General features: G+C 43.4%; 2 protein-coding genes across 3 annotated transcripts in view; one reads left to right on the top strand and one right to left on the bottom strand.

The window, feature by feature from the left end:
- Positions 1-1,901: 1,901 nt before the first annotated feature.
- LOC139469418 (uncharacterized) lies at positions 1,902-19,128 on the top strand. Its single transcript, XM_071251586.1, has 4 exons — positions 1,902-2,098; positions 8,334-8,951; positions 10,377-10,533; positions 18,640-19,128. Exons 1-4 carry the CDS (start codon positions 1,975-1,977, stop codon positions 18,923-18,925), a joined length of 1,185 nt encoding a protein of 394 aa, XP_071107687.1. The 5' UTR covers positions 1,902-1,974; the 3' UTR covers positions 18,926-19,128.
- A 3,803-nt stretch (positions 19,129-22,931) lies between these two features.
- The window catches only part of LOC139443181 (SKA complex subunit 1-like), a 31,880-nt gene continuing 28,998 nt past the window's right edge, over positions 22,932-25,813 (bottom strand). For both annotated transcript variants that reach the window (XM_071224251.1, XM_071224180.1), the window contains exons 5-6: positions 24,925-25,094; positions 22,932-24,366 (exon numbers count right to left, since the gene is read on the bottom strand). In XM_071224251.1, coding sequence (XP_071080352.1) covers positions 24,209-24,366; positions 24,925-25,094 — 328 coding nt within the window. In that variant the 3' untranslated portion in view covers positions 22,932-24,208. The remainder of the gene's footprint in view (positions 24,367-24,924; positions 25,095-25,813) is intronic.

Here is a 25,813-nt window from a genome sequence, read left to right as displayed (position 1 = left end):
GTACATGGTGGTATCGAATTATCCGGTATTTGTACATGGTGGTAGTTTTAGCTTATGGGAATCCATTTCTTTCCTTGTTCATATACTCGTTTCGAGGTGTTTGGTTTGGTTTGCTGCAGAGTATGAATGACGTAAAATTATATATTGTACCTACGTCGTTGCATTTGCATAAAGCATGTTTTTTATGGCTCAGCATCGAAGAAAGATTGTGAAGCAACTCTACAGCCCTAGTAACAAATCAAATTGTTTCCCGACTTGGTTTCATATTGATGATAACCGCCATCGTACAGCTGGAATATTGCTGAGTGCGGCGTCAAACAGCCAGCAAACCAACAATGAACGTCATTAAATTGTTCCTTGAGTGAAAGAGTGAGTATGGTTTTACGCCGCTTTTAGCAATGTTCCAGCAATATCACGGCCAGGGACACCAGAAATGGGCTTCACACAGTGTACCCATGTCGGGAATCGAACCCGGGTCTTCGGCGTGACGAGCCAACGCTTTAACCACTAGGCTACCCGACCGCCCATTGTTCCTTGAAGCCACAAAGCTCGATTAAACACATTTGAAAAGAGGACTTTGCAAAATCTAGTTGTCGTAAAGTTGTTGGGTTTATGTCATTTAAAAATTGGATTTTCCAACGAAAAGTTAATAGTCTTTGTTGCTTCCGGGTCATTCTGGTATAGAAAACCTCACCTCATTAATATGAGATCTTGTGATGAGAAAATACATAAACATATGAACAAACAATGTTAGAAAAAAGAATTACGTATGTAGAATAATAAAAGCGACAAAAACCATTTCCACACTCATAAGAAAATGTTAAAAGAAGCGTCCATTGTACAATTCCAACTATATCACAAGCACGTGTTTATGAATCACTATCAAATAGTGATGATACCAGGTGTTCACGAACAGATTAGCGCATCCTGCCCCACCCTTGGCTCATGCGACAACGGGGTAAGGGTGGTCCAGTCGTCTCAGGCGCCGCGATTCGCTGTGCAGAGTTGCGTCCCTCGGGCACACCAGAAACCTATTATTGTTGGTTCGAATCCCGGTTTGCCCCGATTATGTTTCCAGATTTGTCAGCACCATACCCGTCCTCGTGGGTTTCACCGAAGTGGTAAACGTCTTAGACCTGCATCACTTCGGGCTTTCCTCCCACATTAAGCTGACACGCCGTAATATAACTGGAAAACTGTTAAAAGCTGCGTTAAACCCAACTCACACACTCTTGCCACAAACACATGCAAACGCAAGTCAATTGTTCACCTGGAATTGTCAAATTTGGAAATGTCCTCCACGTGTCTACCATAACATTTGTATTAAAGCTTCGCTGAGGCCTTGAATGTTGAAACCTTGGTCAAGCAACTTATGACCAAACAATATTAGAAAAGCATTAATTTGTGACCAATGTTTAATTTTTTTTTATCTCATGACTAAACAATGTCATTAACTTGTGATCAAACAATGTTCCCAAGCCGTAACTTGTGATCAAACAATGTTCCCATACAGAAACTTGTGATCAAACAATGTTCCCAAACTGTACAGTAACTTGTGATCAAACAATGTTCCCAAACTGTACAGTAACTTGTGATCAAACAATGTTCCCAAACAGTGACTTGTGATAAAAAAAATGTTCCCAAACAGTAACTTGTGATCAAACAGTGTTCCCAAACAGTAACTTGTGATCAAACAATGTTCCCAAACATTAGCTATAGTGACTCAGCTGCTCTGTGTCCCTGCTGCTGTTTGGTGCGCCATGTATTGACTGCTCGCGAAGCCCCACCTGAGTCGCCAATCACCCGACGGCAGAAGTCAGCCTGCCGTTGTCGCAGATGAACACGACGGAGTACACGTCTCGACGTTAGAGCTCTGACTCTCTTTGGTCACTTCTAGATAATGGACGCACACGTCGTCTTCCTTGTTTGGATTAGTGTGACTGTTCTCTGACTGACCGGACGGACCTGTGTAGGATGCAGCTGCACGTGAACGACAGTCCCGTGGCGATGGACCTGGGTCAGAAGATGGACATGCGAGGAGCCAGCACGGTGGAGATACTGGCCCCTCCGCTCCTTGTATTGGGGGCAGGCTATATTGGTGAGTTAACGTTGCTGTTGCAAGGTTCTTTGTTAACAGTTCAGCTGTGGCGATCCTGGGGCATTAATATAAAGTCATGAACACATTCTTCTTTAATCGAATATTGGTATTGGTCATCTTATGGTTTTACTTTTTAAGAAATAATTTCCAACAAGAGAGGTAATGTACACCTTTAAGTATTCCTAACTTTGAGACCCGTGAAGATCCGGGGTTCAATAGGTCTTCAGCAACCCATGTTTGCGGTAAAAAGCGACTATGTTTGTCGTAAGAGGCGACTAACGGGATCTCTGACTTGGTTGATGCATGTCATTGTATCCCCATTGCGTGGATCGATGCTCAAGATGTCAATCACTGGATTGTCTGGTCCAGACTCGATTATTAACAGACCGCTGTCCTATAGCTGGAATATTGTTGAGTGCGGTGTTAAACAACACACAAACAAACAAACAATCTTAACTTTGTAATGTTGTGAAACAGGAAGTGTCACCGCCCTCAATGGTATCTTTAAAGTTCACGACGCTGTGGTTTTGTCTCGCATATAGCTGAAACTGAAATGTGGTTCAAAGGGGCGTTAAAACTAATTCTTTCAGAAATAAATACGCCAACGAATGAGTTCCGTTGACATACAGTTCAGGGATTTACCTGGGATATTTATCGTCGGGGTTCAGGGAATCCACTACCCTTAATTGCAGGAGGCCCAGGGTAAAGATAAGAAGATAAATATTGAGTAAATCCGGTTACTATAAAAGACAAGAACATGGTAAGGGCATCTTCCCGAGGCAAGAGAGTTAACTGACTTTAAAAGTCCAATTTCCAACTGGACTTTTATAGTCAGTTAACTCTCTTGCCTCGGGAAGATGGGTAAGGGCGATCACGCCAATGTAATTAAGGCTAATGCGAAATGCGCAACTTCAGACCAGCTTCACAGAAAATACGTGTGAACATCATGGAGGATACAAGTTTTAAAAAACCCCAGATACAATAACGAGACATCCTACTGGCTGTGTATAGAGAAGAGCTGTCAGACAACACCGCAGACCCATAACGACATTGTCGGCCGGATAGGATCTGAGCCACAAAATCGCCGGGGCGGTCGGGTAGCCTAGTGGTTTAAGCGTTCGCTCGTCGCGCCGAAGACCCGGGTTCGATTCCCGACATGTGTACAATGTGTGAAGCCCATTTCTGGTGTCCCCCGCCGTGACATTGCTGGAATATTGCTAAAAGCGGCGTAAAATCATACTCACTCACTCACTCCCACACAATCGCTAATCGTCAATGTTCCTGCTTCATACTGACCAGTTTCAAGATAATATAATGCAGAGAGCTAGAGAAGAAACTACCTACATCAACCGACTTTACGACGACCAGCTTATCGAGGTGAGAAGCGATACAGACAACCTGTTGGACAACATTCTCCGTAACATTCTGATGTTCGAATCTGTGAAAACCATGTACCGGGCCAAACACACGGCCATTCCGAAAATTCCTAGACCCGAGCTGCAGTTGACGTAGAGGGAGAATGGAGAGTCTGAATGTAGCGAAGATTTCCTAATTGGCGACGCTGGGAACGTCAAGGGGATACTGGTCTTTGCTACCGCCGCGAATTTGGAACTGTTAAGTGATTTTGATGTACAGTCATCAGGAGAGAGAGCAGTCTTCATCTTGTATCACCGACGTGTTCCACAGAAGATGAAGATCAAGATGAGACCTGGATCTCAGGCTGTCTGACCTAAAAACTCCGACAGCAAAACCTGACGAATCAGGACAACCTCCACTCTGTCAGCCACCTGGTCAGTTGAGACTAATGACTTTTCTCTCTAAAATTGCATTTACATTTGAACTCTCATAAACTGTAAAATGATTGTGAACTGTATACTACAATACGAAACAGTTTAATGTGCTTAAACTATATAATTGATGTCATTTATTTATAAATTTGTTACATTAATTCTTGTAAACGGTGCAATATATGCAAATGTTTTGTTGTCTTTACACAGAACCAAACTGTCGAAAGTACCTGGTGCAATGAGCCCGGGCCGACACCGAACTGTCGAAAGTACCTGGTGCAATGAGCCCGGACCGATACCGAACTGTCGAAAGTACCTGGTGCAATGAGCCCGGACCGATACCGAACTGTCGAAAGTACCTGGTGCAATGAGCCCGGGCCGACACCGAACTGTCGAAAGTACCTGGTGCAATGAGCCCGAACCGATACCGAACTGTCGAAAGTACCTGGTGCAATGATCACGGACCGACACCGAACTGTCGAAAGTACCTGGTGCAATGATCACGGACCGACACCGAACTGTCGAAAGTACCTGGTGCAATGAGCCCGGACCGATACCAAACTGTGGAAAGTACCTGGTGCAATGAGCCCGGACCGACACCGAACTGTCGAAAGTACCTGGTGCAATGATCGCGGACCGATACCGATCTGTCGAAAGTACCTGGTGCAGTGATCCCGGACCGATACCGAACTGTCGAAAGTACCTGGTGCAATGATCCCGGACCGATACCGAACTGTCGAAAGTACCTGGTGCAATGATCCCGGACCGATACCGAACTGTCGAAAGTACCTGGTGCAATGATCACGGACCGACACCGAACTGTCGAAAGTACCTGGTGCAATGATCCCGGACCGACACCGAACTGTCGAAAGTACCTGGTGCAATGATCACGGACCGATACCGAACTGTCGAAAGTACCTGGTGCAGTGATCCCGGACCGATACCGAACTGTCGAAAGTACCTGGTGCAATGATCCCGGACCGATACCGAACTGTCGAAAGTACCTGGTGCAATGATCCCGGACCGATACCGAACTGTCGAAAGTACCTGGTGCAATGATCCCGGACCGATACCGAACTGTCGAAAGTACCTGGTGCAATGATCCCGGACCGATACCGAACTGTCGAAAGTACCTGGTGCAGTGATCCCGGACCGACACCGAACTGTCGAAAGTACCTGGTGCAGTGATCCCGGACCGATACCGAACTGTCGAAAGTACCTGGTGCAATGATCCCGGACCGATACCGAACTGTCGAAAGTACCTGGTGCAATGATCCCGGACCGATACCGAACTGTCGAAAGTACCTGGTGCAATGATCACGGACCGACACCAAACTGTCGAAAGTACCTGGTGCAATGATCCCGGACCGACACCGAACTGTCGAAAGTACCTGGTGCAATGATCACGGACCGATACCGAACTGTCGAAAGTACCTGGTGCAGTGATCCCGGACCGATACCGAACTGTCGAAAGTACCTGGTGCAATGATCCCGGACCGATACCGAACTGTCGAAAGTACCTGGTGCAATGATCCCGGACCGATACCGAACTGTCGAAAGTACCTGGTGCAATGATCCCGGACCGATACCGAACTGTCGAAAGTACCTGGTGCAATGATCCCGGACCGATACCGAACTGTCGAAAGTACCTGGTGCAATGATCCCGGACCGACACCGAACTGTCGAAAGTACCTGGTGCAATGATCCGGACCGATACCGAACTGTCGAAATTACCTGGTGCAATGATCCGGACCGACACCGAACAGTAGAAAATATTTGGGTGCATAAACCATAACCAGCATCTAACTGTCCAATGTGAAAACCACCTCTATTTTAGATTTCGACACTTCGGGCCGACACCATTACAATAGCACAGTGAACAACTACATAAAATGTTCGGATCACTGACAACACACCATTTCCATAAACCATAAATATTCACGCCTGAATACTTGATCACTGATCAACAAGACGTGACAAAAGTCGATTATTTGACCAGCAATAATGAGTCCGACTTGATAAACGGAACGGCAATCTTATCTAAATATCAATGATGGCTCAAATAGAGTGTAGTAGGACCAAAGCCGTTCTTCCCATGCGGCGCTGTTGTCGAGATCAGGGTTATTGCTGCGACGAATCCGCCATCCCTCACTTATCACACCCAATAGCACCATCCTACCTTCTGTCGCAGTTTGATTAGATGGTAACATTTCATTGTGGTTTATTAAGAACGTGATTTCTTCCTGAGGTCATACTTGACATTCATAAAGTGGCAATTCAAGTGACCGAGCCAGTTGTCTAATGCATAGATTCAAATAAAAAGTCAAACTGACATCACATAAGCCGATTCAGTTGATTTATCATAACCGTAAATAAACCGTGAATTCATAGAATTGTATTGTTTGACAATGTTCAATAACCTTTACAAAATGTTTATTTAGGAGCGCATGTATGTTTAATGTTGCCTCATGTGTTTGATATAAAATCCATAAACTATTAGTGACGGTAAACGTTTTCAGTCAAGCTTCTTCCATATCTATTGATACTGAGAGGATTACTACTGGTTAGAGAGTATATATAAAATATATGATCAAATCATATTGGTGCTGTAATAGAACAGAAGAGAAAGTGGTTTGTAAAGTTGTTTAACGGGAACAATTCGAAAATTGATCGTCAGCTTTGTTATAATCATTCTTATAACGACATGGGATTTGAAGTGTTTAACGCGGTAAGCCACATCAACAATACATTTAACATTTTAACAAGTTTATTTGCCTTCACGTGTTAAATTACATTCTAGATCGTTAGATACGCATCAATTCATCAATTTATCTAATTTCATCTCCCAGATTTGAAAAAACCAGCATTTTTTTAACAATCTAATTGATCTAGCGATCGTTAAGGCGACGGAAACATCATTGTATTTATACCAGTAGAATGTGAACCTGGTTTCGGCCAGTACTGTCAGCTATCTGTTGAAGATGATTGTATGATGGACTCTTCTCTCCTTTACCTTAAAGCGGTTAATTATCTTTATACTAGAGCATCTCTATATCTGGCAAACTAGATTGTATTTTAACACTTACCACCGTTTCAGGTAGATCGTGGAAATACATTCCGCATTTTAAATAACATATTCCTAGCTGAGAGACTTTAATTCTTCCAAGTGATTATTTTGAAATATTCAAACGATCTGGTCAGTCCGAGGTATAGCCTCTGTAACTATGAAATAGAATATCCCCAGGAAGTGACATTGTTCAGTTGCGGTTGTGCCTAAAGGTAAAATTGTCACGACGCATACATTTCTAGAAATATGAAATATGTGTCAGCACCAGAACGACCACACCTTGTCACTAGTATTGAAATGCAGGATCCCGAAATGATTTCGTCTAAGGTGCCGCAATTTGCTGTGAAGCGTTGCCTCCCTTGGCACGCCAGGAACCTATGATATCGGGTTCCAATCCCGGTTCGCCCCGATTATGTTTTTAGGTCTGTCACCACAATACCGTGCTTTCACCAAAGTGATAAAACGTCCCAATCTCATTAAAATCAGACCTCAGTTCTCGCTACCGCTAAACAAAGATCTGAGGATATCCCATTAGGGGTCACGTCGGAACGACCTTTCATCCGACCAATCAGAGCATCGCTTACCACATTATGAAAGTAACAGTCGGAATGTGATTTCTAATCATAAAAACCTCGTAACTCCGAACGATAGTTACGGGTTTAACGACTGAATCCATACAATCTAGACCCATATGTTAGCCATTCCAGAATGTTCTTTTGTTCAGGTTTCAAATTTGTAATCAAGAATTTGTCAAAATATGTTTCGAAGCGTATTCGCAAATTTGAAATAAGTGCCTTAAAGCACGAGAAAGCTGCCTTCTGATTGGTCATTCCATTGGTCGGTCAAAGTTCGCGCAAGGTCGGTCTGACATGACCCGTAATGGGATGTCCTCAGATCTTTGTTTAGCTGTAGCGAGAACTAAGATCTGATTTTAATGAGATTGTAAAACGTCCGAGACCTGCACCACTTCGGGCTTTCCTCCCAATTTAAGCTGACAGGCTTGATATAACTGGAATACTGTTTGAAGGGACATTATTGCCGATGCGACGTTAAATTTAAACTCACTCACTTAAAGGGACGTTAACCTCAACTCACTCACTCACTCGCTGTAGAGTCTATAGCTATAAGGCAAGGACGCAAGAGGATGACAATGAGTCGCTCCTCTTCGAAGCTTTGTGTTTCTGTTACAATAAATGTATATCCCATTGATATATGCACGATAAGAAATATTGATGAGGGGAAGTGGAGATAACCTGGTCACTTTCGTAATCAGCTTCTTGTCGGGCCTGTAGTAGCGACGTATCGGTACCCAGTTACAGTTGGTTACATGAAACGCGAAACACACGAGCATTAACCTAACTGTCGTCTCTTTCCACCACAGCTTTGATGATCCTGTGGCTGAAAACCCACGGTAGCTGGGTTGCTCGGTTGTTCGTGCCAAGATGTCTGCGGACCAATTCAGCTGTGGACATTACTGACACTCGATTCAACAAGAACACATACTCGGACGAATGTTGTACAAAACCCTTGATATCAATGGAGGACAAGAAGGTCCTCCAATCCATCACCGGGCAGACGAACACTTTCAAAGAGCTGGTGAAAATCGTGACGCCTGCCACCCTGTCTCTCGCCTTTTGCCCCCTCACCCTCTTCACGCATGGGCTGATTCTTGAAGGATTTTGGCCGATGAATGTGTTTCCCCGGGCTCCAAATATCAACGATGGTATTGCGTGTTTCCTTGTCCCGGCAGGGATGGTGTACGCCATATCCTTTGGGTTTGCGTTTCAGGCTGTGTTCACTCGGCATCTGGACACTGATAGGTGTATCAGCGAGGAAGTGAATAACATGAACCGAATTATCTCCCTTGTGTCAAGGATGCAGTTTCCCAGTCCGAAGACACAACTCGGGATACTTAGAGTCATAAAAAGTGAAATCATCGCGATGGTGCAGGATGTGCTGGGCACACAGACGTGTCTGGACTACGACGCCGGGAAGGAAGGTCAGTTTTAAGAATTTTTCTGTCTTTGCATCCAATAAACATGTAAACATGGAGTTGGCCTTATGGATGTAGGAATCTTTAAGAATTGATTTTTAATGTTTTATGCGTCTATACTTCCATAAACGACTTAACACCCGGTGTGCACAGTGTATAAATCCGCGCTAAAGTGCGCACGTCGTTATTTAGGTCTAGTATTCCATAAACGACTTAACATCCGGTGTGCACACTGTATAAATAGCTGGCACACTGTACACTGTACACTGTTAAAATGCGCACGCCGTTGTTTAGGTCTATACTTCCATTAACGACTTAAGATTCGGTGTTGCCACTGCATAAATCTGTGTTAAAGTGCGCACGCAGTCATTTACGTCCATAGCTCCATAAACGCAAAAGATTATAGAAATTAATTCTTATATATGAAATCAACACTAATAAATTCAAAGACACATAGGGGAACACAAAGAAACTGAAGACAACGATACGACAAGCCCCGCCCAATTAGGAAACAGTAGTCCGCTAGTGGGCGTGGTTATTCGTTTTCGGTTATGGAAGCATAAACGCAAAAATAATTGCTCAGTCAGCCAATCAAAAGACAGAATCACTTGCAAATTATTTATCAAAAGTTGGTCTTACTTGACCTATGGCATTGCTGTGCAGAACAGGTCACCAGTTTCCCCATGCTTATCGTACGCCTTGAATACAAGCTCCTTCCAAGCGCGTGACACCTTCGTTACACTCTCGGTAACATCGCTGCAAATAGTGTGGGCGCGGCCATTACATGAATCTTGAAATGTGCCCTCTAACCCCAAATGTACTACTGCTTATACTTTTGTTTATGTATTTCGGAATGCCATCAAAGTGAATTTTGAAAAGGTTTGCGACCGACCACATTTCCCAGGTGAATTAACCTTTTCGTTTGCTTGATCAGATAGGCTCGAGATTGCAGACGGACAACCAACCAACTTCCCCTTTACATTCTTACAATACCAAATACATGAAGTTGTAATGAAACAGAAATTCAAATTCACAAACAAAGAAAATAATTTAGCAGGTGTAAGAGTATTCCGCCCCACTACAGTTACCGATTGTTTGTAAACATAACGTTCAGGCGGCTGCGAGTTCAACTCCAAGCATGGTTGTAGCCAGCTATCAGCGATAGTATAGAGAGCTCCGCGAACGGGATATCGCTGCGAGGAGCTTGCGTTGAATAATGGAGTCGGATGGTGACAATGTGCGACACAATCCTTGGTCGTCATTGGTTGTCAGGCGTGCTGTCAACAACTGGTCCACCTGGCTTAGACTCGATAATCTACAAACTTCCGTGATGAAGCCGGAATATCGCTGATTTAACTTCATTCAAATACTTACGTACTACATACTTTCGCTGCGATGACATTGTCCTTTATTCCCACTAAACATTCACAGCGTTCCAAGACCTCATCCTGGTTCTAGCGTCAGAGTCTTCAATGGTGACGTCACAGAACGACGCTGTGTTGCGAAAGCAGGCGATAAAGTTGATATCAGCTCAAGTGTACCACTTTGAACTGAAGTGTCCCCATACTCAGAGACTCAACCCTGTAATGTAAGTAACCATGGTAATCTACATGTCAGCGTGTCATGCATGGTATAAGCCAGGGTGTCATGCATGGTACAAGCCAGCGTGTCATGCATGATACAAGCTAGGGTGTCATGGATGGTACAAGCCAGCGTGTCATGCATGGTGCAAGCCAGAGTGTCATGCATGGTACAGGCCAGAGTGTCATGCATGGTACAAGCCACCGTGTCATGCATGGTGCCAGCCAGAGCGTCATGAATGGTGCAAGCCAGAGTGTCATGCATGGTACAGGCCAGCGTGTCATGCATGGTACAAGCCATCGTGTCATGCATGGTGCCAGCCAGAGCGTCATGGATGGTGCAAGCCAGCGTGTCATGCATGGTACAAGCCAGGGTGTCATGCATGGTACAAGCCAGCGTGTCGTGCATGGTGTAAGCCAGGGTGTCATGCATGGTACAAGCTAGCGTGTCATGTATGGTACAAGCCAGGGTGTCATGCACGGTACAAGCCAGGGTGTCATGCATGGTACAAGCCAGCGTGTTATGCATGAAACAAGCCAGCATGTCATGCATGGTACAAGCCAGCGTGCCATGCATGGTACAAGCCAGCGTGTTATGCATGAAACAAGCCAGCATGTCATGCATGGTACAAGCCAGCGTGTCATGCATGGTACAAGCCAGGGTGTGATGCATGGTACAAGCCAGCACGTCATGCATGGAACAAGCCAGCGTGTCATGCATGGTACAAGCCAGGGCGTCATGCATGGTACAAGCCAGCGCGTCATGCATGGAACAAGCCAGCGTGTCATGCATGGTACAAGCCAGCGCGTCATGCATGGTACAAGCCAGCGCGTCATGGATGGTACAAGCCAGCATGTCATGCATGGTACAAGCCAGGGTGTCATGTATGGTACAAGCCAGAGTGTCATGTATGGTACAAGCCAGGGTGTCATGTATGGTACAAGCCAGGGTGTCATGTATGGTACAAGCCAGGGTGTCATGTATGGTACAAGCCAGGGTGTCATGCATAGTACAAGCCACAAGATATGATAGCCATAAAAGTAGATTAATGACTGAGACTGAACCTGTGGAAAATCCAAACTTGCTGCATTTGAGGCTTCAGCATTACAGTAAGGGCTGGGCGGAAGGCTGAATATAATGGTCACAAGGAGGGCTTATTGAGTCATGTCTCCAATCTAAAATGATTTATACTCTTTAAAACAAGTAGGGGATCATAAAATATAAATGTTAAGAACAAGTATTAGAACAAAGATAATTGTTGCCGACAAACATATTATGCAAGAACGTTTATGTCTGCAAAACGTAACACCCAAACACATCCTATACTTTGCATGTGCCTCAGGCAGTAGTGCCACACACGTGGTTGGGTGTCATTCCTGATTTTGACACTTTCAAGGAAGGTCGATCAATCGCTGTTGACCATTATCTCTTTCACTCTCATTGATTGTGCTTATCATACAGTTGTGATTCACTTGATTTCATTCATTGTTTGTGTATGAACTAGCCATGCGGCGTCTGCAACGCACGGAGAGTCTATACGGGCTGTTGGCATGCTGAAACCGTCACAAGTTAGCGTGCAGTGGCCAATACGTTCATACGTTTTTCATAGTCTGGGATTAGAAGACTATGGAACAGGTACCAACAAACCTAAGATGTTGACAATTGACCCCGCCTGGTCTCCCCAGGTCAACGACAAGAGTATAGGATCAACTGATCCGAAACTAAGCTTTACGAAATCGGGCTCAAAAGGCGAGTCGGAATCATACATCGTATAGTATTGGCAGATATAGTTTTGTGAATGTGGAAAGGGTTTTGTCACTTTTATTCAAACATTCATCGGCACGGGTGGCCCAGTCGTCTAAGGCGCCGCGATTCGCTGTGCAGAGTTGCGTCCCTTGTGCACGCCATAAACCTATGATTGTGGGTTCGAATCCCGGTTCGCCCCGAAATGTTTCTAGGTTTGTCAGCTTCATACCCGTGCTCGTGGGTTTCATCGAAGTGGTAAAGGTCTGAGGTATGTTTGTGTACCCGGTACATATAGACCTAGATTACTATGTTTGTGTACCCGGTACATATAGACCTACATTACAATGGGTATGTTTGTGTACCCGGTACATATAGATCTAGATTACTATGGGTATGTTTGTGTACCCGGTACATATAGACCTAGATTACTATGGGTATGTTTGTCTACCCGGTATATATAGACCTAGATTACTATGGGTATGTTTGTCTACCCGATACATATAGACCTAGATTACTATGGGTATGTTTGTGTACCGTGTACATAAAGACCTTATAGTTATTTGTGTACCCGGTGCATTTTGACCTAGATTACAATTGGTACGTTTGTGAGCCCGGTAAATATAGACCTACATTACTGGGGTCTGTCTGTGTATATATATGGCATAGGTTTATGTAGTTCTAGCACCGAGTATTTAACTGACTAAGAACGGTTCATTCAAACACCTTTTCTATGTCTGATTCATCCAAGTCTATACTCGATAGCGTTATCACTTAAGTAGCTAGTGCAGTAGTATCGACCTGGGCGGTTGCGGTTGATTTGATTCTCAGCGACAGTCCTGTATCCCCCGGTCTCTCGGGAATAACCCACTAATTTAGTAGCAGAACAGAGCAGTATTTACTCTACTGTATTACTGACGGTTGCCATGGTGGGTATTCATGGCCATGGATCAACGCCTGAATATAATTTTCATGATACGTAGAACACTGCTATTGTTTGCTTGTTTATTATCATCTCTTTTTAAAGTAGATAAAATAAAACAAAACAATTTATAATCCATTAATCCGTTTCGTGGCCACAAAATAATGTGTAAAAAGTGTTTTATCGAAAAAAATCAATTGTCCCGTAACGTCTTGAACAAAATAATTATGCTTCATATTGTTGGACAAAATTTGTCTGCCACAAAATTATCGCTACAATGTCTTTTTGAAAAAAGAAATTTTCGCTCATGGTTTTAATGAAACAAATTTCTGGGTTTGCAGTTATAGCTGAAAAATATCTGGTCTCAAAACAAAATCTCAGCCCAAATCCCACATGCTCGGTTCCGAGCTCACTTCCAATCATGCTCAAGAAAACGCCGCTCCTTCAATATATACATGTTCAAAGTACCTGCGGCAACGATCTCACAGCTCAAAACACCCAACACAACAGACACATGTGTGCTTAAGGTACATGCGACATTCTGTATACACAAAATGAGAGCCTAAAATGTATTTTAGTTATGTTAAGTTTGACACTGACTTTAGCAATATAACAGCAATGTCACTGTATGGCGACACCAAAGAACACATTTCAAATTGTGTACCCATGTGCGGAATCGAACCAGGCTGGTCAGTGCGACGAGCGAACACTTTAACAACTAGCAAGGGTATCTCGCAGCTCTAAACAGATTCCTTGAAAACAACCATTTGGGGTGATTGTTCACTGACTGATGAATGGCCTGCCTCATATGCCTGGCAACAACTTGTAGGGCCAGCCTGTGTCACAGTCCCTGAACCATTATCTTCTGCCTTCCACCCAGCCCTTACTGTAATGCTGAAGCCTCAAATGCAGCAAGTCTGGATTTTCCACAGGTTCAGTCTCAATCTTCCATTTCACTTGGGCTCCTTTTCAACTTAATTTTAGTTGCTTGTTTTTAACCAAACTGTTTCTTTTCAGATACAATTATGAAAGCATTAATCTACTTTTATGGCCATCACATCTTTCTGCGATAGATTACAAGTAATACAAATATTCAAACATATAAAACCAATATTAAACATAAAATACCAATTATATCCAAGAGTTATAAGAAATCAATGAACGTTGGAAAAGGCACTTGTGACGTTTCTATTTCTTATATGAAAATACAATAGGCGAATATAAAAAGTCAATTATCATTAAATGTCGAATGGAAGTATTTCCTTTGCTTAGCATTCTAAATATGTGACATGTTTACCGACATTCATTAGTGCCGATGTGATGGTTTGTGAGAGTAATTTCCCTGTACCCACTTAAGTATCTGATTATAAGTAAACAAACATGACTCGTGGGTAGCAGTTGACGATTGCTACCTGTAATGAAACGCAACAAAGACTGAGCCCTGGAATAGTACTCGGGCTAAAAGGTTTTCAGTGTAAAATTTCTGGTACAGAATCCCTTATGTCCTCAGATTATCCAAACAAACAATAAAAGACTCCACAACACAATATCTATATTGCAAAATGGCTTGCAGTCCTATACGATTCGTCAATATTCTGCCATCGTTCGGTCTACTTGGATCAGTGTGGGACTGCAAACCGGCTTGAATGACCAGTGCCGACACTGTGGTACCCTCAGTAGGAGGAGTGGTACTTAATGGGTGAGACTTTGTTAACTGATGTGTAAATACCATCCAAACTAAGATTGAGTACCTAATATTGAGTGTTTCCAACCAGTGGTGGCATGACTTCTATCAGTTGTGAGTATTTATTCAGTCAACAGGAAGAAGAGATTGTATTTTGTGTGCAAAAAGTAGTTCGCTTATTGCAGCAAAAACCGGACTCAAACTATGAGCTCTGTGATCTATTCTGAGGGTGGCTATTTCGCTGGAAATGAGATTGATTTTAAAGAGACAAGTACGATTTTCTTTGGTTAAGATATCTTAAGCACAAAAAGACCTGAGGGTAGTGAAATGTGGGCGTCATATCCTTTTGTATAAGCAAGGTAGACCACGTACGGAATTGTGCCACAGAACCGAACTTAACCGAGCTTTGCCGAGCAAAACGTTGCAAAAGCTTCCAAAGCATCCTCGTCGTGATATTTATAACCAACGAACCCATTTCAATTGGGTTTAACACCATCTCAAGATAAAATCAGATGTGATAGTACCGTATTCACCCAGGGACATTTTCCATCCTTACATAATCAGCAGCATACACAAACAGGATAATACGAAGTTTAAAGACACAAAATATCAGACAGGGAGATCGTAAGGGGTGCTTCAACTTGAACTATTGGTTAACGAAATTGGTACTGGGACTTGAACTATTGGTTAATAATATTAGTACTGGGACGTGAACTATTGGTTAATAACATTAGTACTGGGACTTGAACTATTGGTAAATAACATTAGTACTTGGCCTTGAACTATTGGTTAATAAAATTAGTACTGGGACTTGAACTATTGGTTAATAACATTAGTACTAGGACTTGAACTATTAGTTAATGACATTAGTACTGCGACTTGAACTATCAGTTAATAACATGAGTACTGGAACATGAACTATTAGTTAATGAGATTAGTACTGGGACTGGCGGAACACATTGGACATAGTTGTATTCGACTCATGCAGTCTGCGCCAGAAGGTTAATAAACCCGAGGAGCGCACGCCCCTGAAACACAGTGTTCGCTGTTCACCGTGACGGTCCAAAAGCGTCACTATCACTGTGATGGGTGAACAGCTGGGTTGAGACGGTATAGGGCGAGGATAGTCTGAGAGAGTCACTATCACTATGGTGAGTGAACAGCTGGATTGTGACAGCTGAGGGCGGATAGTCTGAGAGATACACTATCACTGTGATGGGTGAACAGCTGGGTTGAGACGGTATAGGGCAAGGATAGTCTGAGAGAGTCACTATCACTGTGGTGAGTGAACAGCTGGATTGTGACAGCTGAGGGCGGATAGTCTGAGAGATACACTATCACTGTGATGGGTGAACAGCTTGGTTGAGACGGTATAGGGCGAGGATAGTCTGAGAGAGTCACTATCACTGTGGTGAGTGAACAGCTGGATTGTGACAGCTGAGGGCGGATAGTCTGAGAGATACACTATCACTGTGATGGGTGAACAGCTGGGTTGAGACGGTATAGGGCGAGGATAGTCTGAGAGAGTCACTATCACTGTGGTGAGTGAACAGCTGGATTGTGACAGCTGAGGGCGGATAGTCTGAGAGATACACTATCACTGTGATGGGTGAACCGCTGGGTTGAGACGGTATAGGGCGAGGATAGTCTGAGAGAGTCACTATCACTGTGGTGAGTGAACAGCTGGATTGTGACAGCTGAGGGCGGATAGTCTGAGAGATACACTATCACTGTGATGGGTGAACCGCTGGGTTGAGACGGTATAGGGCGAGGATAGTCTGAGAGAGTCACTATCACTGTGGTGAGTGAACAGCTGGATTGTGACAGCTGAGGGCGGATAGTCTGAGAGATACACTATCACTGTGATGGGTGAACCGCTGGGTTGAGACGGTATAGGGCGAGGATAGTCTGAGAGAGTCACTATCACTGTGGTGAGTGAACAGCTGGATTGTGACAGCTGAGGGCGGATAGTCTGAGAGATACACTATCACTGTGATGGGCGAACAGCTGGGTTGAGACGGTATAGGGCGAGGATAGTCTGAGAGAGTCACTATCACTGTGGTGAGTGAACAGCTGGATTGTGACAGCTGAGGGCGGATAGTCTGAGAGATACACTATCACTGTGATGGGTGAACAGCTGGGTTGAGACGGTATAGGGCGAGGATAGTCTGAGAGAGTCACTATCACTGCTCAAGCAACATGGAGAGGCAGTGTCAATTACAAACTCAGAGAAAAGGCTAATTTGATTCTCCTCTTTGAATTAGACATACTTAGAGGTAAGTGAATCTCACAGAAATTGTAAACATATATCGTGTCCTCACGTGACTTTCTGTGACCAATGTTACACATGACTTGGCTCAGTTTCAGTCTCACAGAACGTCCGGTATTGGTCACATGATACAGTGGTAACCATAAATAATAAAATAAAAATGATGGTATTAATATACAACAAATACATATCTTACATGAGATGTTCACACTTTGGCCGCAACTGACACAATTACTCTGTGTTATATAAACTACACAGATAGTTTATATATCACAGTTTATGGCATATGTCATATTAGGTTAGCAGAAAAATATTGGGCGACGCCCGTAGCGAATTTATATTGCCGAAAGGTTTCCACAAGCTGGTATCCATATCGTACATGTAAAGTCAAAACTTGACACAACCGTTGATGATAAGGGTCAAAACTTGACACAACCGTTGATGATAAGGGTCAAAACTTGACACAACCGTTGATGATAAGGGTCAAAACTTGACACAACCGTTGATGATAAGGGTCAAAACTTGACACAACCGTTGATGTTAAGGGTCAAAGGGAGACTACTCTTCAAACCTCAGAGGCCAAACCTTGTTGGTACTTTTAACTATAATCTTTCTCAATCAAAATCACGAACGTGATAACAAACAACAACACATTAACGTCCTTGCACATCATAATTAATGATATTAGAAGAAAAAAAGTTTCGATAACGAATTTCTGTACCAGAATTGTCATGTGAAATATGTGAGGTGTGTGTTGGAAAATCCAAAATGGCTTTTATTGACGGTATACGGTCTCATATTAGGTCAGTAACAACCATCTTGGATTTTTACTGATGGTATACTAGTATTAGTTATGGTGTCTTTAGTTGCCGTATACGGTGTCATATTAGGTTAGCAGAAAAATAATAGACGAGGCGTCACGACAATAATATAACACCGTATACGGCAGCTAAAGACACCATAACGAATTTATTATGCCGAAAAGTTTACACTCTCTGGTATCCATATTGCACGTGTCATGTCAAAATGAACACTTGACACTTACAAGCGTACGTTGACGTTTATGGTCAAAGGGAGGCCACTCTTCAAACCTTAGAGGCCAAACCTTATTTTAACTAATCTTTATCAATAAAGTCACGAACGTGATCTAAAAACGGATTAATGCCCTTGCACATCACAATTGATGACAGTAAAACACAAAACAGTGTCAAATAACGAACTTCGGTTCCAGAATTTCCATGTGAAATATGTGAGGTGGGTGTTGGAAAATCCAAGATGCCTGTCACTGACGGTATACGGTCTCAAATTAGGTCAGTAACAACCATCTTAGATTTTTACTGATGGTATACGGGCTCATATGGGGGTTAGTAGTTCTGCTCTCTGATTGGTCAATCTCACTTTCAGGCATACTAAATAGACATGAGAACACGGCGTATTGGAATGTGCGTCGATGCATAAGGACATGGATACAACTAAAGGTTTTGATGTCTTCCAGGTGGGGAGTTCTGGAGACGCTGGGGTACTTCAACTTCATGGCCATGCTGCTGGTACAGACTCAGTCCTATGGGATGGATCTGTCCATGTGCATCATCACCGTCATTTCCATCTCCATGCTCTGTTACGTCATCGCCGACCTTGACAACCCCTTCAACGGCTTCTTCAGAGTCAACCTCGCCGTGTTTCCGGCGGTTGTCAACCGGCTTGACGTCATTTACAGGAAGTGCGTCCACACCACGTGCCGTGACACCAACAGCAAGGAACACGTGACCGTAACCACGTGACTCTTTCAATATCATGATTTCTTTGTATATATTAAGGTAATGTTATGAATCACTAAGTGCTTAGATACAACAATCGTTCCTGTCGTATTGAACCACAGCGAGTGTACTCGATATGATTTTGATGTTTGATAGTCAGACCTTCATATCTGAAACTCGGTAATCTCTAGTCTGTCTTACAGACCCTGATACAAATATATATCAAATACAGCCCATGCAAGTCTATAATGTTTGGCAAGCCTAGATCACTGCAGTATCTGAAAATGAAGAGAGTCACTGGGGTCCTTTGGATTATATTTTTATTAAGACAACTGAACAACTTTTTTTTTCTGTACGATATGTTAATTTCAGAGACTAGATGTTAGTCTAGGTAATCTCGAAAATACCTATATACCTATATAGTCTCAGCTGCGGTACTATGTCTGAATAACACGTTTTTATCTCAAACCAACACTCACATATGTCAAACATGTGTATTGGTGATACTAAATAAACAATTTGGATCTTAATCTCGAAGTCGGCCTAGTTACACGACAATTAATGATGGATTGTTCAGCATGGAGTTTAAAGTAGACAAAAATGCAGTATACGGGACACTTTCCGCCATTTTGGTAAGGGATGTAAACGAGCTCGTTCCTCAGTGAGGGTTTATAAGTATTTTCAGACGTCATTTTTCTCGCCTCGCAAAAAAAAATAGGTTTGGAGGCGCCTGCTCATATTAAACCATACAAATGTACAGGGGTATTTTTTTCAGCTTATTTTGAGGTTTATCGCCATATTTTTCAAATAGTGGTGCTGTCGCGTGGGGCTTTATCAGTGGCATCAAACAAACATGGCGGATAGGTGTCCGGTATAATGTGTACCTTGATATATTGTAAATTTAGAAACAGTAAGGAACATTCAGTGTTTTGTCTCCAGATTGGATATGGCATGGTGATGTGAGTTGGTTTAACGCCGCTTTTAACAGTATTCCTGTTATATCACTGCGTGTCAGATTAATGCGGGAGGAAAGCCCGAAGTGATGCAGGTCTCAGACGTTTACCACTTCGGTGAAACCCACGAGCACGGGTATGGTGCTGACAAACCTAGAAACATAAACGGGGCGAACCGGGATTCGAACCCCACGATCATAGGTTTCTGCCGTACCCAAGGGACGCAACTCTCCACAGCGAATCGCGGCGCCTTAGACAACCTGGCCACCCGTGCCCCCTGCATGTGTTGAGGCTAATTAATGGTCAACTTAGGATCTGCAGCTACAAGGAAGAGACCCTGTTGCCATCAACTGAAAAGCCTTTTTGATGACACTGTTTGTAAATAGACTAGAAAGTGCTTTCCAGTTCTATCAGTAATAATAATTGGATTTCATTGTAATCATCCCCGTCTCACAAGTGCAATAGTGTTGATCGTGTGTTTAGAAGTGATCCGTCTCCAGTACTACATCCCATCAATAGGGCGACAAATCAAGCGACTACACACAGATGCATGTCATTGTATCCCAATTGCGTGGATCGATGCTGATGATGGCATTCACTGGATTGTCATGTCCAGACTCGATTATTTACAGACTGCCGTCATATAGCTTGAATATTGCTGAGTGCGGCGTTATAAAACAAACAAACACAGATACAACTGAGTGATGTAGTAGCCATTAACACGTGTGTTAAGGGCCGACTGGTACACGTGCACTCGGACACCTCACCCCGCCATGCTTCAGTGGTTGCGTGTCTGGTTCTGTGTTGTGATGTCATTCACGTGTTTGCGTAAAAACTAAACAATCTTATAAATACAAAAACAAATCCCGCATGTCTTTGTAAATACAGAATACCCAGATATATCAACATTAGACATACCGTGACCGTGGGTTAGTTACACATACGATTAGTCTTGTCTTGTGTTGCTGAAGTTAATATATGACATGTATAGAAATCCAATGTTTTATTCCTGTAACCACGACCGAGTTTTGTATACTTTGTTGTAATGCAATAAAACCATGCCCAAGTAAATAATGTTCTTTCTTCTGTCTGGGGTCTCGTCGGGATAATAAGACAGGATTTCCCTGATTTGATGTGCAAGGTTTCACCGTGATTATCATGGCTAGGAAGACGTTCCCTCTACGCTCTGGATAATAGATACAAATCTCAGTTAACTTAGTGTCGGCCATGAACAATCCCTATCCCTGGAAAAGATGGCTTTCCTATTGTCACAGAAACCTACTTTTTATTATACCCAATTATTCCTAAATTATTAGAGTGTTTAGAGGAAATTGCCTATTTCATCTAAACGCACTACCGCCTGTTTCTGTGAAGTCATAAGAGTTTTTGCGTCATCAGATCAGGGACGGTTGGTAGCCTAGTGGTTAAAGCGTTCGCTCGTCACGCCAAAGACCCGGGTTCGATTCCCCTTGTGGGTACAATGTGAGGCCCATTTCCGGTGTCCCCCGGCGTGATATTGCTGGAATATTGCTAAAAGCGGCCCACATACTGACTGAGATCAGCGTCTGGTGATTATTCCCCGGAATCCGCCGTGTTTTAGGTTCCCCGCCAGTGTGGACCCAGGGTGGATGCAGGCAGACCAAGACACTCTCTCTCAACCTGTCAGTTGAACAAGTTGTGAACAAGAGTGAGTGAGCTAGTTAATAGTCAGCGGTACATCGCCGATATACCAGCCATATGATACGTTCTAGAGGGCAATCTGTCCTGTGTAGCCGACGTCCCGTCTGTCAGGAAAGGGGATGATGAACCAGCTCCGAGAGAAGGGGAACATTCCAAGAAGTACGGATTAGCGTTGTTCGTAAAAGATAATGACGGCATCACTCCCCGTGAAACGCAGCCCGCAGGAAGGGGAGAATATGTTGACATTGTGGTAGCTAATCTTGCAAGTAAAGCGCAGAAAGACTGTGCTCAAGGCAAAAAGGAAACAGAAAGACGCAGTCATCGGAGTGTGTATATCAGCAAAAAAAACCATCTAGGACAATTCCTGTGGTTGAAAATTAGTGGCGGAACCGTACACAAACGGACGAGGGAGCGCAACATCAGGCTCCGAAGTCCAGCGATACGCCCGATTTTGCTTCTACGTCACGGTCAGGCACGCCTAGCTTGGTGTAGACAGAATCTGAGGTTCAGAAGACAAGACTGGGACAGTATACTGTTCACAGATGAGTCCAGGTTTCATCTTGATAGCTCTGATGGTCGTACAAGGGTCGACAGACGTCTCGGAGAAGGCTTGTGTTTATACTCAACGTCAATGGTATGGGGTGGAATATCAGCTCATGCAAGAACGGGTATGCTACCGGAACGACATGGTTCGAGTTCGTGCAGGTTCCACCCTTTGTTCAAATGCAGGGACGCAGGATAATGCCCACCCACGTGTTACATATGTTGGAACATACTTTTTGAGGCAGCATAGCATTGCTTTACTGTCATGGCCGGCTATTTCTCTCGACCTCTCCCCAACAGAACATGTCTGGCATGAGATGGATGGACGTCAACGACAGGACCAGAACCAGCTCAGTTGGGCCAACCTTTGGCGGTCATTTGGAACAACATCCCAGGCTGTTCAATCATCTGGTGTCTTTAATGTGCCGCCCCTGTATCAACCTAATTTCTATATCATAACATTTACACCACTTTATATGAAGCACAGTAACATTTTTCCGTAAGTAAATATATACCTCAACACATGTGTGCAAGTTTAAGGGTGGGCTATATTATAAGATGAGTATGACTATATATCAAGCTGCGGTGTGCGTCATCCAGGGGTCAGTGGCTGACCCGCCCATTCGGGGTGACAAATATATCGATAGACAGCTGCTATTCACGCACGCTGTGGTGGGTGCGGTATATCTGGTCATTTTAAGCACGCTTCGTAACTGAACGTGTCACAAGGGCTTCACACATTGTACCCATGTGGGGGATTCAAACCCGGGTCTTTGGTATGACGAGTGAATGCTTGACCCAATAGGCTACCCCAAAATACAGAAAAATATAACAGTGCAAGCTTGGTAAAATGTTTTTTATTACAAAAATCACAAATTAAAAGTGGCTAAAACACTAAAACGATCTTATTATATTTCTTGGTAAAGTAATTTTCATACATAAGACAACCCAGAGAGAGTCCCAGTGTGATTTAGGTCCTAGATCTTTACCATTTTGGTGAACCCCTCAGATATGGTGCCGACCACCTTGAATTACAATCAAGGCAAATCTTGGATTCAACTAATGACCATCGGATTCTTCTACATCTAAGGGACACAACTCTGCCCAGCCAACTGCAATGCTTTTGACCTACAGGTCACCTGGACCTCAACTGTACAAACATCATGTGTTGGACATTTGTCACACTGCAAGCACAGGCCATATTTACAACAAAGATTGCACCAGGGCTTGATTGAAGGCATCTGATTAACTTGTACCAGGCGCATGTTGACATGAGAACTAGTTGCACCACACAAAACTAGCTCCGATAAATGTATCAGACATCGATGCATAAAACCAGACAAATAAGATACCAGATCCCTGCATTACTTAGAAGATGACGGATGACAAAGTAGAGACAATTTATGGGTAACAACTTCTTTATTTACAGTAAATAAAGAAGTTGTTATCCATAAATTGTCTGTACTTTGTCAGATCCCTTATGACCATGTCATGATTTTACATAATGAAACAAACAGTTTGCTGAGGTCAAGCCAAACAAAGCATAAGAATGACACATAACGCAGGGATTAGTGATGTAGTATGATAACTATAGCTTAGAAGTATCTAGTGTGTTCACAGATAGATGTTGTGTGGAAAAGTAAGGGACAGTTATAAAATTTGAAATGTTTGGACATGCACTTTGTGCATGTAGATATTAATATCAGGCTGCTCACATGGGTTGGAGTGAGTGAGTGTGTGAGATTAGATTTACACTGCTTTTAGCAATATTACAGCAGTGGGGAACAACACCAGAGAATGGACGTCACACAATTTACCAATTTTGGATATCGAACCCTGGCCTTTGGCGAGACGGATGAAGACATTAACCACAAGGCTACCCTACTGGCCCTGACATGGCTTTGAAGGCCTTCAGGGAGGAAAGAATTCATGGACACTTAACCGTATCCCAGCATCAATGACAAGTCCCTGTCAGCATCACATTTCAATGCCTCAACATCCAATAACACACTTCTAATTTTGAATATTCATTGAGTCTCTGATTGTTCAAAGACAGCAGTGATACAAATAAATAGGTGGTTAGCTGTAAATTATCACAAGTTAGATGAAGCATGTCCTGTCTACAAGTCGACTAATACATCTCCACCATGGCGAAGCGGGTGATTCCCCCACCTCGTATTTCCCTCATTCGTCCACAGTGGCGTAACACTGTCAACATGGCTCGGGACGTCGCATCCATCTTCATTTTGGCAAACTCCTTCATGTCTCCCTCCACAACGAAATATGTATCTGCAATGATATGTCAGGTTATCACAGACAAAGCAGCAGCATGACTCAATACTCTGAGCACCATCATAAACTGATCATTTCAAATTGCATTTATTGCACTCATATAGAGACCTGCATGCACATGTGTGTGTGGCTGCTTGTACTAGTCTGGACTGATGCCGATTTATAGTGCTAGCCCACTGAGATAGCATGCCATAGTTTAACATAAATACCCCACTCAGACACAGTATACCGACTCCGAGCCGACAGTCCTTGTTTTAGTCCCTTTATGACGAGCGCAAGGCAGGGTAAATAACAAGTACCATCTTTTAACATCTTTTGGTATAAAGCGGCCGGGGATCGAACCTTCTGCTTTCCGGGTGGATGGTCTACAACTAGACCACAGAGGCGGCGCCAATGATCATGATGACAGAACTGACAAACAAGTCATTCATCAGACCTGACTTGCACACTAGGACACAATGCACAGTTGTTTTGTGAAATAACATGATCATATCAATCATAGGAAATCATTCCTTGAAATAAAAAGTACACCATGGGACCGCAAAGAAACAATACCTTTACTATCTTTGGATTCCTGCAACTTGAAAGACTCGTATCTTTTTCTGTTGACATCCGACAGCTTGGATCTCTTCATCTTGAGAATCTTGTATTTGGCCAGGAAGGTTTTGTTCAAGTCATCAATGACACCATTCAGTTGGTTGTACGTGAGCCGGCCCTTCATGTACCTGAAACAAGCAGCAAATGCTACAAGACTGAACCAAGCAGCAACTTGTATCCATAACAGTCATTATAGGAAAATGTTTACAAAGGAGGACATTTATTTATGGGGGGATGGGTAGCCTGGTGGTTAAACCGTTCACTTGTCACTCGAAGTCCCAGGTTCAATTCCCGACAAGTGTACAATGAATGAAGCCCATTTGTGGTGTCCCCCACCGTGGCATTGCTGGAATATCGCTAAAAGTGGCGTAAAACCATACTCACCTATTTATTCATGGCATCAGTAATTTTACTTTACTCCTGTTCAACACTGACACGCACGCACACACACAGATGCACACACTCACACACCCACGCACGCACACACACACACACAATAGTGGGCAAGTCATATATACATACATATATGATAATAGTGAGTAAATCACACAAACATCCCTTGAAGTTCCATTGGGAAATGTTTGAATTCCGATCTCGCAATTTCTTGCAATGAATCCTGATTTGTTTGGTCATGTTGGTATTTTGGTTGTTTTTTAACAGCCGCATTCAGCAATATTCCAGCTTTATGACGGTGGGCTGTACATCATGGCAGTCTGGACTAGATAGTCCAATGAATGATATTGTGAGTGTAACTGCCATACAAGTCCTGTGATTGGATTCAAACTACAGAGCTTCTGATGAGAGATCCGACGCCTTGTCCACATGATGCAAGAGGTAACCCCGACAG

Source organism: Haliotis cracherodii, unplaced genomic scaffold, assembly GCF_022045235.1.
Source record: "Haliotis cracherodii isolate W230 unplaced genomic scaffold, xgHalCrac1.p SCAF_1, whole genome shotgun sequence".
Lineage (NCBI taxonomy): Eukaryota > Metazoa > Mollusca > Gastropoda > Lepetellida > Haliotidae > Haliotis > Haliotis cracherodii.
This window is presented reverse-complemented; position numbering and strand designations above follow the sequence as displayed.